The sequence below is a fragment of the Drosophila suzukii genome, chromosome 2L (assembly GCF_043229965.1).
Source record: "Drosophila suzukii chromosome 2L, CBGP_Dsuzu_IsoJpt1.0, whole genome shotgun sequence".
NCBI lineage: Eukaryota > Metazoa > Arthropoda > Insecta > Diptera > Drosophilidae > Drosophila > Drosophila suzukii.
The window spans coordinates 17,105,119-17,121,564 of record NC_092080.1 but is presented as its reverse complement, the minus strand read 5'-3'; the positions used below and the strand labels follow the sequence as shown (position 1 = coordinate 17,121,564).

Genomic DNA, 16,446 nt, shown 5'->3' with positions numbered 1-16,446 from the left:
AACTTTTCCCATTAAAACCTATTTTGTATACCCATAAATCTATAATAATTTAATTACCAATAACTTTCTCTTTAACAGGCCAGCTCAATTTATTAATCCACTTTTATCAATAATTATTCCAACCAAAAATCGGTTTACAGCTCTATCAAATTTCATATCTTTGGAGATATTTGACCCATTTTCCCACCCCATTATAAGCTCCATAAAAATGAATTTTATCCACAACTATTACTTATCTAATAAACGGTCATAAAAACCCTCACTTTCATGCTTAGCCACAGAAGTCAAACGATGCCATAAAAAAATGTCAACTAATAGAAAATGTCAACTAGTGTTGTGACCCAAAGTGAAAATTGTTTTTATTATCGCTAGTAAAATTGGAATATAATTTTTCCTGGCCATTAATGGCATATAAAAAGCTGGCCAAGATTAGAGGTTTTTGTCTTTTGAATGCCAATGGTCAGCGTGCGTGTTTCATGTGATGGTCGACCACAAATTGCTTAATTGGGCCCGAAAAGGGGGGAAATTCGAGGGGGAATGGAAATGGGAATGGGAGTGGCTACGAGTGGCCAGCGTGAGCCATCAAATGCTGACAGCTTTTAAGTGTGTCACACACAGTGTCTTCAAACAAATTATAGACGGCGCTCGTACCTCTCCTCCCTTTTTCAGCTCTGGCAAAGAGTTTTCCCGCTTTTCCCCATTGCGTGTCTGTAATGGATGTCCCCTCCGCCTCTGTCCCCTTTCTAGAATTCCCTTTCTGTTTTCAAGGCGCCACTTGTTTCACACTCAAAAAAAAGGAAATTATAATTTTCTTATTAATTAAGACAACTTTACAACTTAATTTAGAGAAGCCAAACACATTTAATGTATTTTGAATGTGGTTGGTTACAAAAATGTTTAAATTTTTTTCAGGAATAATATGATGCAATCAAAATTTTATTTTAAAGTTAATAAACCTAATTTTTTAAGGCTATAAGTTTACTTTAAATTATATTTATTTAGTTTATGTTGTTAAATAATTTTAGAGAAAATCCTTAATTAAAATTAAAGGAATTGATGCCTTCAAAAACAATATTATAATATCAAATAATATTTTTAATTGCATTCAATGCACTAAAGAAATATTCCTTTATTGTTTTAAAATAATAAACCTTTTGAAAACATTTCTCTGAGTGCACAGAATGCATTTGACATGAGCCAAGTGCAGGTCTCAAGCCCTGTAATTGATCAAAGGAGTGGAACGGAGCGAACGAGAGTTCAGAGTTCGTGCTTCGGTTTATGGTGATGAGATGAGTGTCGATATGTAAAGGTCAGCAGCTCCCATGAAGATGAATTCCAGGGTCTAAGTAGCTGTGGGACATGAACATCATTCGAGTGGAGTATCATTGACTTTTGATATGATAATAATAGGGTAGGGAATGAAAAAGAACAAGATCGGGGCTTATAGCGTGCAACTGTCATCGAAGTGATCTTTTTGGAGAAGGTTAGGGAACGTGATTAAGGGGAGGAGCTCTATAATTATTCTAACGTAAAGTAAAGAAAAATTTGTATTATCACCACGCAATATTTTTTTAATTTTAACTTTATAAACCAAATGAAGGCCATTAAAAAATCCCAACAACTTTAACAGATCTTAAAAACCACTGCCTGTGAGTGTTATATATTTGTTACGCTGGGAGATTTTACGACATTGAAGGGGATTTCCCCTTGAAGGCTTTACAAGATGAACGAAAATAAACAAAAAACAAAAACACAAGTGCCACATACAGCACTTGTCATAAATCCAAGTTGAACACAAGTATTTTCAATCAATAGGAGGGGAAACGAAAATTAAATCAAACAGTGAGTGGGCACTGGAAAAGCTAGGCACTCGTCCGATAAATTTTGAAATAGATCCGATCCAATCCAAAAGTGGGCATTGCTAATTAGTCTTTTTCCGCTTGACCTTTCATTTTTGGAGGGAATTGAAGCCAGATTTATTGTCAACCATTGGAAATGATCCATAAATTATGCGGTGGTTCTCAAAGCAAAACAAAGATCTTGCGCTTTCCCCTGGTTTAAAAGCGGCATTGTTTGTTAATTTATATTTAAATTGATTTGATTAGTGAATAGGAATGTAAAATGCTTTTTTCCATTTAGTCAGGGGAAAGACTGTCAAAGGAAATCATTTATAATTAATTTAAATTTGATAATTACTTCTGGTAAAATTGAGACACCAATTGTAATTAAATTGCACATAACGACAGCTCTGCTCTCAATTTTATGATACTTACAATTACGACTTCCTCTTGACAAATGTGTACACAACTTTTTATAAAACTTTCAGATTTGTTTACAAACTATCTACAATTTCACACTCACCCTCAACTCGACTTCAACACCTCTTGCAATTTTTACCTCATTTCTGCTCGACTTCATTGGGACTTCAACATTGATTTAGTTGGATTTCCGCCCGGCTGCCATCCTGATTCACTTTTCCTTTTCGCAAGTTCGAGTATCTCGAGTGCATCAACAATTCCCAACATGATTCCTGTTTGTTGTACAGTTGTGCACACACCGACTAAGTCAAGTTCGCAAAAAAATCGAATAATGGATAAAAAATGCTGGGCAGAGGAAAAAACTTGTTCAAGCTCTGCCATTGACAAGCGGAGAGTGCAACGCGCAATGACAACGAGAACATAAAAGTACTCCGTCGTACCGTTGAACTTTCGCCACGCCTACCGCCCAACGCCTACCGCCCACCGCCCCCACTCGATTGCCTACCGAAGTGAAAAAGGCGGCCTTCATTGATGGCTAAAACAGAGCGAGAAAGAGACGGGGGCACTTTGAGTAAGAACCGGCGAAAGAGACGGACAATCGGTGCCCAGAAAGAGACGGAGTGCACAGGCCAACTGCTATTAAAGTGATCTATGAGCTTGTTGAAGTTGCCAATATTGAGAGCGTAAATAAAGATTTCTGGCCAGCACAACATAAATTACAGGCAGACAGTGCGTTGCAAAATATCTCAACAGCCGACAGTCCAGTTGCAGTTGCAGCAATCTATAATTTGTATTCACATTTAAAGATAGAGTTTTTAAAGCTTTTCTTAGCATAGTACTCAGGAAATAGGCCCAGCTATAAAATACGTTTTAAAACTTTTTAAATTATATATAATGTTTGGCAAAAAGGTTTATTACTACTTTTGCAATAAAAATATGGCATATAACTATCCATAAGTGTAAAAAACCTTCCTTGGCAACACCTCTTTTAATCTTTAAAGATTATTTTTTAAAATTGTTGTTCCCATTGAAAATATTCCCATTCCAATTGACATGTTCTGAACTATATTTTAGTTGAACAAAAATTAGTTCGTCACTTGAGAATTCATTTAAATCACACTGATCTTTAATGACTTTAATGACTTGGCACTTTCAATTAGCTGAGAGCTGAGAGCGCTCATTTGCATCCATTTCCCACCACGAAACACTTTTCCCTTGCTCTTATCAAAATCGATTATAAAATTGTCACGCTTCTGACGCCGCACAAAAATAATAAAGGAAAAAGAAAAAAAACGCTTTCAAAAATGATGCCATAAATTCACAAAATTATGACATGAAAAATAAAAGGCACACCAAACAAAAAACAACGAAGGAAAAAAGTCATTATCAATTACGCCACTTAATTATTTTTATTGGAGCATAAAATGCTCCATTTCTCGGTAAGCGACAAGCGCACATAGTGTCATTTTCTCCCCATCTCTCCCTCCCTTTCTCTCCGATTCTCCCTGGTCTCCCCTCCCTCTCTTTCTTCTCCCCAATTCTCTGCTTTTGTCGCACATGTGTCAATGAAGTGCTAATTGTCGCGTGCCCACGTCTCCCTGGGAGAAAGAGTGGGTTGGGGCATTTCTCTGTCTGGGATTTGAATCCTGTTCTGGTTTCTCTAGAGAAAAATTGGGAGGGGGGTTTGGTCGAAGAGAAGTAGGGTGTCTGTAATAGCTCTGACACTTTTGCATAATTCGTTTGGTGTGAAGGGAATAATTGAATGTGATTTCGGGGCTTGGCACCCGGTTAAAAAAAACTGGAGGCGTTTCCAGGCACGCACTTTCTAAACGAATTTGGAATATTTTATACAGGCATTATTCAACAGCAGTTGACACCAATGACTCCTTAATTGTAGGAGTTATTTGCTAAATAAACAAAGACTGGGAAAACACGATGGAGTCATTCAATTTAAAATGATGAAGGCAAAGTGTTGGAAAACCCAGCTTAAAGAGCCATAAAATTTAAGAAGCAATTGACACAAATTGGTTTTGCATAATATTAAAGTGTCGGGTTATAACATTTTACTAGTCTTTGAACCATACAAAATCGTATTATTCACCGTAAAATATTTATTTGTTTTTGTTAATTTTAATAACAAAAGACTACATAACTCTACAGCTATATCTTAACAAATATAAATAAAGTTGGAAAAAATCTGCTGTGCAATTAGCGCACTTAACTATTTTTGTTCATTTGATGGTTGCCCAATTGTCTAGGATTTTTTTTGCCAGCTGCTTCGCGATTGTCCGAGCAATTAAAAATCATTTAGCGAGAAAAACCGAGCGAAAATTGGAGCGACATGTGTTGGTGGCGTTTATAGCGTATTAATTGACTTTTTGTCCATTGAAAACTATTTCAATTGTGCACTGTGGCAATCTTTTCCTTCCACTAATTAAATTAAGGCAAGGCTGCGGACCACCCACGATTGATTTTTTAGTGTTTGCCAAAAGGAGATTAAATGCTTGTCGGCAAAATGGCTTGCGTGAAAGTTGCACCGCAGCAACATGCAACATGCAACTAAAAAATATATACATTTGGCCTGATGGCCATGGGAAGGCTTTTACCAATTTAATATTATACATTACATTGACTTTAGCCGGCTGAGCGGGAGGCCTTTTCACTTGTCATAAGACTGGAATCCATAGATTATAGCTGGCACAGCAACGATACTATCGCTGGTAAAACCAACTATCCCAGTTGTTTATGATTTACAATCCATTCAAATCTTTTTAAGTAAAATCAATAAATTTAAAAAATAATTTAATTACTTGTGATGATCTTAAAATAAGTGTAAAGTGAATGAAACAAGAGTAAATTCGATATTTCTTATTGAAGTGTAATTTGTTTTACGATGCTTCCAGCAACATGGTTGCTGCCCATCGGCTTGATTTTGTTAGATGGTTTGCTTTGGCTGGTAGTTCGTCCGATGATTGATGGCTCGTTATCCATTGGGGGCCGACACTTGAATACTAAACACCCAAGTGACTCAACAAGTTGCAGGTTGCAGAAACAACGCAAACGCACAAGTAGAAAGAGACAGCCTAACCGGAGGAGAAAGAGACGGGTAGCAGGGCACACCCACTGGATTTGATGTTTGGTTTCTGCAATGTTTGCATATGAGCTGATTATGATTATAGGGGGATTTTTAAGGCATAAAACCATCAGTGGCAGACAATACTTCCCAGTTTTGTAAAAATGAGTATCCTCAAGTTGAAGAGTTGAGTTGTCATGGAAATAAATGATATGAGAATTCCTTTTACAAAATATGCGGAGATTTATTCAACGAACAAAAATTTAAACGACTGTAGTATAGAGAACTGATTTTAAGCCATTTTATTTGCAAACCACATCCGATTTCCCTTAGTTTTGAGAGCTGTAAATTGCCTAATCTCGAATAGAGTTCTCCAAGTATTCTTCGCACTCACACCATCCGCTTCCCATTTGAAGTTCATGTAAAACACTCCCTGTGTCTGGTTGAGCAACACTAGTTTTTCTGCGGGCTTAACTACTGGCAGTAACTATTTTTATACCCTCCTATAAAAATGAGCGGAAACTTTGGCCTGCCCCCGAATGGCTGAATGGCTGCCTCACATTAGCAAGTGGCAGAAATGTTACAGAACTCCGACTTAGACAATCGCAACTTTGTTTCGATCCGCCCACGGGCGAAAACTTCTGAACCCAACTCGACTGCAACTGCAATAATTTTTCTCCTTCCTCTTTTCGTTGCAGGTAAGTGCTGCAAAGACATTAGAAGACAACGATGGCCATGTAAGTACCGCCACCAACATAAAACCCACCCACATGTCGCTGTTCTCGGTAAACAGTTGTGGTCAAAATAATAGCGGATGCACTTGCCGGTTTTTAAGTAGAAAACATAATGATTAAGGCAAACAAACATACGGGATATCTCTAAAAGTGATTTAATTTATGCTTTTTAAACAATTTTAAAAATAATTGTACTATTATTAAGTTACGTTATTGGGAGCTTAAATATTGTGTAAAACATATCGAAACTCGTTAAAATATTGTTTAATAATCGAAAAGTGTTTCGGAACTGCTATTAACCTGTTCGGTTTTATACCAGTACTTAGTCTCTGTCTGTCGATCTGTCTATATGTGTCATGCAAAATATAGACACGCAAATTAAACCGAAACCACACTGCAACCACTCCTGACAATTGCCGGCACTTCCGTTGCATTGAACTTGCCATATACGCCCCCATCATCGTGATCGCGGCGATCGTCTGTTTAAACAGAGTCGTAAATGCATCTGTTGAGCCCGGGTGGATGACCTGCAAACAATTCCGATTCCGAACTATTACAATAGGCGTCTTGCTTAACGATCGTGACCAATTTGTTGGTCAACCATCAACAGCAGCGATCAACAACAAGATCCCAGTCCCCGATCCCCAATCTCCGATCCCCAATCCCCGATCCCCATCTCCGGCTGCATCTGCAATCGTTTCGCAAATATTTACACTCTGAATAGAGAACGGATCTCTATTTGTTCTCCGGTGCCCACTCGAAACCCCCGGCTGTCATCGAGAGTATCGCACCCACCAGAGACCTGTCCATCAGTTCGATATGCGCCATGCCGATGCAAAGTCTGTGCACTGAATATTCAATTAAAAAGTGGCGTCGACGGCCGGCGACTGCCATGCAAAATCGTGGGGAAATGGGGGGAAAATCGATGTTGAAGATGTGGATGCCCTAGGTCAATTTTATACAAGTATTGAATTTATTAAAAATATTAAAGAGGCAGTACTTGAAAACACCCGAGACTCGGTTTGAACATGACACCAAACTATGGAAGTAACAATTAGAGTGGGAATATTAGAAAAAAGTATTTTAAATCTTTTAATAAAAGTTTAAAAATACATTTAAACGCCAATATTGTTTGAGTTTTCTACTCTAACCTTCTTAAATTATATATTTAAACTCCAATAAATACAGATAAACTTAAAGATCATTTTTAGATTATTTAATTCTTTTAAAAAATTAAATTCATTCAAATAATTCCAATTTGCTTGTAATAACCTCTATGAATAATACTAAGCAAATATGAAAATAGGAAATAGGAAACAATGATAATAACCCTCCGAAAATTAAAAAATTATTAGACAAAGTACATATATTTATTATTTTAATTTTAAAAAACGAGGACCTTATGTTTTAAAGTATGGTAAATAAACTCCTTAGCTTTGTTCCCAAACCCACTCCATACCACTTCCGCTCTTTATCGCCGAACCAAAGCCAATGAAAAACTCACGTTCAACCCACTTCCATGTAGGGTATATATCCCCGGCCGATTCGATTCATTTCCATATATAGCGCTTGGCGCTGGAAAACAAAACGTGACTTGTCTGGCTCCCGTCTGCCGACAGTCTTACAGTCTGAATCATTTGCCGCGAACTTAGTTTAATTGAAACGTTGGCTCGCGAACTTGACGCTGATTTGACTGGCGAATGTCTTTGGGCCCGGGCCCTGGCCTCCATGACCGTATCCTACGATTACTTACATTACTTACCCTGTGACCCACATCTATTTGGAGGAAATAGTTGGAAAATGTATGAAGGGAAATGGGAAACGGACCAGCCCCTGCCATGTTGTGCGGATATTTATGACTTTCATTTGTGTTTTTCTCGCACAAATCACGAATGCGCCACAACGACACCCGCAGCAAATAAAATAAATTGAAATGTGGGTCAATGTGTGTGTTGTTGTGGCTTGTTTTTCCTAAAGGGAGTGACCCAAATGACCCGTCAACAAACCACACTGAACCTAAATACGCATAGATAGCAGTAAATACCATTTATTTGTCCCGCAAAAAAGCCAAAGTACATCGAAACAATCGGATTTTATTGGTTCTATGCAAATATGTATGAACGACAATGAAAGCGCTGCAAAAAAAAAATATTTAAATATCAGCGAAAATATTCCAAACAAACATTTAAATGTCCACCGAACATCCAAACATCCTAGCAGCAAATTCAATTTGCGATCCGCAAAAACCTCGTAACGGCTTTCAATTGTTTGGATTTGCTTGTATAAATTTTATGCATTCGCCTGCCATTTTAATTTAATGCAAACATTTGTGCAACAAAGATTAATTATTAAATGCTTATGGATGTGTGCAGATTTTATTGCTGCCAGCATGGAATTTTAATTGCTTTATTATATTTTCCTGCCTGCTTGATGCAATTTAGCTGAGGTGAACAGTTGTTAAAGACTGCAATTATAAATATGGGAAAATTTAAGCGGTTCTATGTTTTGTTAATTTAATAGTAAAATTATGTTTTAGTATAATTTCATTTATTTTTGAGATATTTTAAGCTGCTTATTAGATTTTAGAATGAATTTTACCGAATACAATTTTAAATTTATATTTTATTCCTTTTATAATTACCTCCCTCCCTGATTTATTTTATACATATATCTCTAGAATACAGCCGCAATTAAATTGGATGTATCATCATCACTCTACTAATTAGATTTGTGTACACACACCTACCTGCTCTGGGTTCCGCCCCCTACATAGAATTTCCCCACCCCATTCCGCAACCACAGTTCATTAGCCCCCATTAGAGTGGGAAAAGCGGCAACTACAAGGGGAAAAGTGAGAATGTAAACCCATCGGGGGAAGGGGGATTCGAGTTGCATTCACCGAGAAGCAGATAATTGTAAAACTGCTGGCAAACACATCTGAATGGAAGGAAGAAAGGGTAACAGCATCACCAGAGTGGAAAACTCAAAGAAAATTCCGTGGGGCAAACCTCAGACTGAGTTCAAAGTGCTGGCGCTGGGAAAAAAAAGATAGGAAAACAGACATTGCACTTGTTCACGGGGTTTAATGTACGATAAACCGGGAATATATTACCAACTCGGAAAACATCCCACAGATAAGCTGCGGAAGAAGCTTGGTCTTCTGAAAATGTTGACAATAATAACAAAAAAAGGGATGACAGTTTGTCAAATAATATTCCTTTATCAGTCATCAATTGAAAGTTTTCCGCTGCTAATGACATTACTTAACCAAAATTTATCAAAAACCCCAAAGAAGATCCAGAGAGAGTCAAGTAGGAAACAATAAATTTAAAATCCAGAATATGAGCTTAAAACCAAGCCAATGAACCCTAAATACAAAACCAAAGTCAATTGATTTTGACTTCAGCCTACCCCGCCCATTCAGAATTCCCAAAGTGCCCGCAAAATTCTTGGGAAACTTTCAAAATGTTAATGCTCCCTCAGTCGTGAATTTTAAGCCCTTCAACATCGGCAGCATCATCATTTATTCAAGCCAAAGGCCTGTCAGGGCCCGATAAAATGATGAAAAAGTAAGAAATTAAATAAGACACGACCAAAATCAATAAATTGCAACGTCTCAAAGGCAAACTGATAACTTCGATAAACTGGCATTAAATATGCATACCAAACACTTAAGAGTTGAGAGTGTCGAAGTGTGAGTGATTTTATAGCATTTATTTTGGGGAAGAAATGAAATGAGTTTGAAACTGGTCAAATGGAAAACAGTGTATCAAAAATAAATGAGAAATTCAAAAAATATGTCGGACTTTAAAAATTGGAGGGGGCTTGCGGCTTCAATTCTTCATTTGAGGATATAACTTTCCTGGAATTACACAAACACAGAAGAAGCACTTCGCTTGAATTTTCAACAGTTCTGAAACTAATGAATACTGTTATTTAATGGTTAAATTTGGGGTTTATTTTAATAATATATATATATATACTGTGGTGAGATACATTCCACTCCATGTCATACTCGTATATTTTCTCTAAAGAAAAGAAATCTGTAAGAACTATCTTGTATTGTATAAACCATTTGCATTCCTCACTAACTTTAGACGCTTCACAAGGGTTTCTACTTAATTTCATTCAAAGTATTCCATTCATGCTGATTTCCCTGCTGTAAATACAAACAACTCATTGAAATTATTTCTCGAGAACGATTGCGTTGCATTCTCTGCTCCTCAGCTTGGTCCTCGGAAACTTATTCAAGATTTTATTTTTTATTTTCCTCCGATGACCATCAGCTGAACGAATTTATTTATTTTCAATCAGTGCAACAGATTCTGCAGTTGTGCAGTCGTCTTCTTATATTTTACCCGCTCCTTTTCAATCCGACATATCGATGCTGAGCAACTTTGTCGCCTCGTTTTGCCACTTTTTTTGAGGAGGATCGAAAGGGGGGCAGGGGCGCCGGCAGGGGGGTTGTCAGGGGGGTTACGGGAAGGTTGTTTGGCGAGGAGCGCGTGCCGCTTGGAATATTTATGAGCTGCGTCCATCGTCTTTGGCCATCAACTGACGGAAATCAATGTTGACCCACTTGGGGTCCAGGAAAAAAAGACGGACTTGGAAATGGGATCGGGAAACTGAAGAAGCCAGGCCATCATCCCAACATTCCGCCATCCCCTCCCTCGACGAGTGAAAGTCAAGTGAAGAAATTAATTTCCCAGCAAGTCATTAATATTAAGTTTTGCCGGCAACCCAAAAAAGGTCATAATGAGACTGGGTCTCGAACTGGAATTCGCAATTTAAATTGGACACAACTGTCGCACCTTCAATTGTATATTTTTCTTTTCGCTGGCATTTAATTGCTGTCACATTTATTATAAACGAGGAATTTTAAACGAGCTTCCCGCCACCTTGCCACCACCTCTTGCCTTATCAAATGGTCTCTTGTTTCCGTTTCCGCTTGAATTTATGCTTTTTTGTGCACCTGGTTTTGTTTATGACCTTTTTAGCCATGTTTTATGTTTTGTCCAAACGGGGGAAAACCTAGTTTGGTTTCGTCCAATTGGCAGCCAAAACATAAATATGATTTATTGCGTAAAATAACTATACGGGAAAAATTCGAAAAGAATTGGATATAGCAGATAAAAATAAGACAGCAAAATAACTTGATATTTATATGTATTAAAAATATTTGGAAACACAATTTAATAATAAACCAAGCAAATTTTCTCGAAACGAGTTTAATATGTTAAATTTGTGTTAAAACAAAAATCAATCAAAAAAGTTTTTCTTTAATGATGGAAGATACTGGAAATATTTGTCAAATAGAGCAATTGATTGATGTTACAAAGTTAAATGGGAAATTAAAGGAATTTATTGCCAGAAACACTTATGTATCTATAAAATGGGTTAAATATTATTTATAAAAAAGAATATGTATACATGTGGTTAAAAAAGTAAAGGAACTTTGACGAAATGCTGAATTTTTTACTTTGTAACATTTTAGTCCGATGTAGAACTACATTTTCATGTATATTTCTTCACAGGGTTTGCACTCAAGCGCCAACACTTCCTTTTCCACAGATATGCCCCACGAAAAACATAAGCAGCGAACATAAACTATTTTATCGCCTTTGGCATTTGGCTTTAGTTGCCTTTGCAGCTTGTTCTTTTTTCCCAACTTTTTACACTCCCCTCGCCACTTGGATTTCCGCTGCAATCGATAGCCTCGAAATTTATGGCCAATGTTGCCTTACTAAATGAATTTATTGCGAGCGTTTAGCGCCAGCGTTCGGTTTACGAGTTCCACAGTTGCGTTGCACAAATAATATGCGTAACTCTGCCACGCCCACCTACCATTCCCCGCCCACACGGTGCCTTCCCGCAGAAAGTTGGCAACACTGAAAATTCATTTTTGGTTTTGGCTCAACTCCGTTCCCTCGCAGTTTGCGGTTTTTCCGGGTTCTGCTGACCAGGCCGAAACTTTTTGCGGTTCCGTTCTTTTTTTGCGCCCAGAAGCAGGCTTTAAACTTTGGCCCCGATTTCAGTTCCTCCCATTTTTTCGTAGTCCATCCTGGCATCCTTGGCGTTGCAGTTTCAAATTTGTTTAGCAAGCCGTTCATAAATTTGACACTTTTTGGTTGCATGTGAGTTTCCCTCGGCTCCGCTCATGTGTCCTGGAAAAGCCCCAAGCCCTTTTGGACAGGTCCAGGTCGAAATTTTCCAGGGGATAAGGGGGGCAACAGTTGCTGGCAAGTATTTCTGTGGTTTTATCTCCATGCTAAGTAAACTTTTGGCGCTCGCTGTGGTTTTTTGCAGCTTTGAATTGCAAAATAGTTGGGTTAACTCAGAGGGACATTGTGGGGTTAAGGCTCTTTGTGGTTGGCTTGAGCATTAATGTTGTGCCAGATTGTTGGGGTTTTCTTGCCAACAGGAATGCCGGCTAATTAATGAGAGTTTCAAGAGTAGTCTGCTCAAGTAGGCTGCAGTTTTTTCCATAAAGTTTTTTCTTTGAGTTTAAATAAAATATAATTTTCACTAGAAATTGTTTGCTTTAATTTCAGGGAAAATCCTTTAAACTCTCCAAGAAATATTTATTCAATTTATAAGTATTAATTTAATAACCTTCCTTTTGATTTCCATATAAATGCTAATGAATCGACATGTTTTGCATAACTGACGTATCTTTAGTTTGCTTCGAACGAATCCATCGACTGACAGCTGTCAGAAGCCTGTAATTCGGTATCCCTGTGCGGATTCTCTTCAGATATCTTCTTTCAGTCTCCTCTTTGACCACCCATGTTACCAATTTCCCTAGCCCAAAACAAACATTCCTGTCAGTCAAACGGACAGATAGACATTCAGAGCAAGTGAAAGTCCGCAAATGGACGAAACTCTCAATACCCCTCACCAAAATAAATGCCTTAAACCTTAAATCCACCGCCCACAATGGCGCATTAAATTGTGGGCGTGGTGCGGAACTGATGGGCAGTGTGTCCATTGTTGGATGAGGTGAGGTCAGCATGTGGATGCCCTGTCTATGGGTCAGTTACAACCCAATGGCAGCAAGGTGCGGCAAACTTCATTTGAACAGGGGGAAAATGTGGGCGGGGGGCGTTGATAATGAAGGGAGGGGCAAGGGCGCCCAGCAGGTGCATTGTAATGCAGGCTTCGATGTTCAACAAAGGGGCCCCTTGTTGTTGCTTCCTGGTACTGCAACTGACAAGCAAACATACCCCCCTCAGGTCGTGCAGCCCACCCTTCTTTACTGACCTTCCGCCCATTTCATGTGTGTGTGGGCGTGGTCAGCATTAACCTGCTTAATGACAGCGGTGCAGCGAAAAAGCATGAGCAATTCAGGGAAAAGAAACGAGAGCAGGCCAGTATTAAATAATTTACAATGGTAATTACCAATTAAGAGAGAAGAATTGTAAAAACCCATCCCATTTTCTGACAAAAAATTAATTTTCCGAAATTAGTTATAAAAGAACTGGTTGTTTTATTTAGTATTTACAATACTTAATGAAGCAACTTTAAATTATTAATGATTCCTGAATTTTTTTTGTAATAAAAAGGCATACAAAAACAAATTCTTGAGTAATGTATCGAACTCTTTAGTACAGGGTGTTTTTGCGTAGTGACGAAGGTCACTAAGATATAAAGATCCGCAGATCTTAAAATCTTCTAAGATAAGATAACCAGTGAAATACCTATTGATAGGTACTGTTATGTTCTCAAAACTTGCAGTCCAGTATAGATATCTGATTTTTTTTTGACGCAGCAAGCAATTTTAAACCATTTTTATAGCAAAATAAAACATAATACATTTTTTTTCATTGAAAGTGCGATATTATTTTTATTTATTTTAATTTTTTCTTGATCAACAATTATGGCTTAAAACAGCACGACTGTCTGCAACCGTAAAAGAATAAACGAATATACATATGTAAAGCATATATTTCCCCCAAAGGACGGATCCGTTGTTCAACTGCTAAAGGTTGCCACCGTTCATTCGGTTTATCATTTATAATTCATTCTCTGTTGGCCTTAAAGGACTTTAAGCTGCCTTTTTCGCAGCACACTCGGCTTGTTGGATTTTACGAGTACGGCTGTTGCTGTTGAATGAAAAATAAGGCACCTGGGAAATTTGCGTAAATGCTGAGCCAGGCACAACATAAATAAGGTTAAAATCATGTATAAAGCAAATAAGAAGTGGTCGTGTGTGCTGACGAAAGTGTGGGAATTGTTTTAATTAAATTATAAATGCCGCAAGTTATTGTTAAGAAAAAGGAAGCAATATTATATTGTGCGTAAGAAATTTAATAGAAATGTGTGCTTAAAGCCAACGCTATTTGGCCATTTAATTTATGGCACACAAGTTATCATTTTCGGGGGCAATATTTATGGTGGAAGGCCATAATAGCTGCCAAATGCATATTAACCGCAGCAAACTCGGCCACCAAGTGAGCCACATATTTGCACCACAGACGCCACAACGCGAAAGAGACGGCAATAGCCGGTTAGAGAGAGACCAGAACACAGAGATAGAGAGAGATTGCAACTGATGCCGGGAAAAATATGTGCATTCATAATAAAAATTTATGAGCCCAGCCTCAAAAGAAAACTTGGCAGAAGTTGTGTGTGAAAAGCGGAGCAATAAGAAAAGAGATAGAGGGAGAAGGAAAACAGCAAATAGAAAGAGGCAGACAGACAGAAGTTGTTGCAAATTGCTTCGTGAAAACATCAACTTCATTGCCATTATAAAGTTCAACAAATACAATTTATATGCAACAGAACGCATCAAGGCAAATACAGGTAACAATCCGCAGAAAGAGACGGCTAGTTGGCGAGAGAAAGAGAGGGCGAGCTGTGGGCGATGAGTAAACAACAATTACCCAAGTGAACCAAAACATTTTTGCGAGTGCCTTCCGTATGTGCATTTTCCAGAACAAAAACTTTTCAATGCAAAACTTTTCTTTCCACTTTTGAGGTTGAATCGCTTTTATCTGGCTTTTTATTCGGATTTTCTATGAAATTTTGAAATATTTCTGCTTGTCACACGCGGCGTATGCGCAATTTGACATGAACACCCCGAAAGTATGCAGCGCGAAATGGAGAAGAAAATTCAATTCAAACAATTTTCAAATCACTCCAAACTGGAATTTTCATTTTTCTTACCCGTTTATCCCCTGTTCTCCGCCGAGTCAATTTTGCATACGGCTAATAAATAAAAGCATTCTGCTTTGATTTGATATCTAGGATACTTGTTATGCTCCAATTTGCGATACTACACTGGGAGAAATTATTAATGTAGCTTACATTTTCTTCGCCGGCCTTAAAATATTTGAAAACCTCAGATTAGAATTTTATTTTTACGTGCGAAAAAACGGTATCGTACTTCAAATAGTCTTTTTATGTAACATAGGTTAGAATAACACATGAATTTCATAATTTTTATTATAAATTGAGTTTTAGAATAATTTAAACTATTTCGGCCTTAGACTAAGGAACATTTTAAACATTTTACTAAGGAAGTTTTGAGCTATAAAAGTCCATACAAATTCTTTCTGTCTTGATAGATTAAATTGAAAATATTTTTCTGGATAAGCTGTCATATGGTTCAAACTACAGATTTCTTTGGGCTTTAAAATAACTTAAAAGATTTCTGTTTCTGACTAGGAAATACTAAATATATTCCAATAAAAAAGTTGAGAGTTCTTCTCTTAGCTTTTTGGGGATTTCATTTTCACACAATTTCCTGTATTAACGTTTAATGGTTAAAACTTTAGACTTCCTTGATGTTTAGAATTTTCTCCGTGCACCCATCTCGCCTCCGCTCCGTCCATCAAACTGCCACTCGGCTGTGGAATGGAATATGACAAACAGCAGCAGACGGAGCAAACCAGACAGGAATGGCCTGGGAATCGGGGGGATCCCCCACAGAGGCTGCAATATTTCAGCACTCAACTCGACAGCAAAGTGTCTGCTGGCGGGGTGGAAAACAGGGGGAGGGGGTGCCATAGAAGAGCAGAAGCTCTCCTCGAGGGGCGTTTGAGTTTTTAATAAGCAGCCAGCGCGGCGTCAAATGCCAGAAGTTTGATGAAAGTGAAGGCTGCTTGGCGGGCATATCCCCTTTCTCCATATCTCCTTTCTGGCTGCCAGTGCAGTTTTCAAAATTGAATAAAGTTGACAAACGAGGAGAGACCCGAAAGGTGATAAATTCTCAGCCAACGTCACAGACTGAAGTGTCGTCCACAGTTGGGCGGAAAAACGGGAAAATCTGTGGAAAAGGGAGCTGGAAAAACACAAATTTAATTGCAATGCACCCGGCTTGGAAGAAGGGGAAAACGAAAGTATGCGGGTCAAGCGAAATCATTTTTGCAAGTGCAATTTG

The 16,446-nt window shown here is 38.0% G+C and overlaps 1 protein-coding gene and 1 long non-coding RNA gene across 5 annotated transcripts in view; one reads left to right on the top strand and one right to left on the bottom strand.

Annotated features, from left to right (window-relative positions):
• LOC136116978 (uncharacterized) overlaps positions 1 to 2,625 on the bottom strand; it is a 49,144-nt gene extending 46,519 nt beyond the window's left edge. Inside the window, exon 1 of the long non-coding RNA XR_010654130.2 lies at positions 2,398 to 2,625. This is a non-coding gene — a long non-coding RNA (uncharacterized lncRNA). The remainder of the gene's footprint in view (positions 1 to 2,397) is intronic.
• Pvf3 (PDGF- and VEGF-related factor 3) overlaps positions 1 to 16,446 on the top strand; it is a 65,849-nt gene that overhangs the window by 36,809 nt on the left and 12,594 nt on the right. For 2 of the 4 annotated variants that reach the window (XM_065865035.2, XM_017089770.4), the window contains exon 2: positions 6,030 to 6,068. The exons of the other annotated variants lie outside the window; for them this stretch is intronic. In XM_065865035.2, the coding sequence (XP_065721107.2) occupies positions 6,030 to 6,068 (39 nt within the window). The remainder of the gene's footprint in view (positions 1 to 6,029; positions 6,069 to 16,446) is intronic. 4 annotated transcript variants of the gene reach the window in all.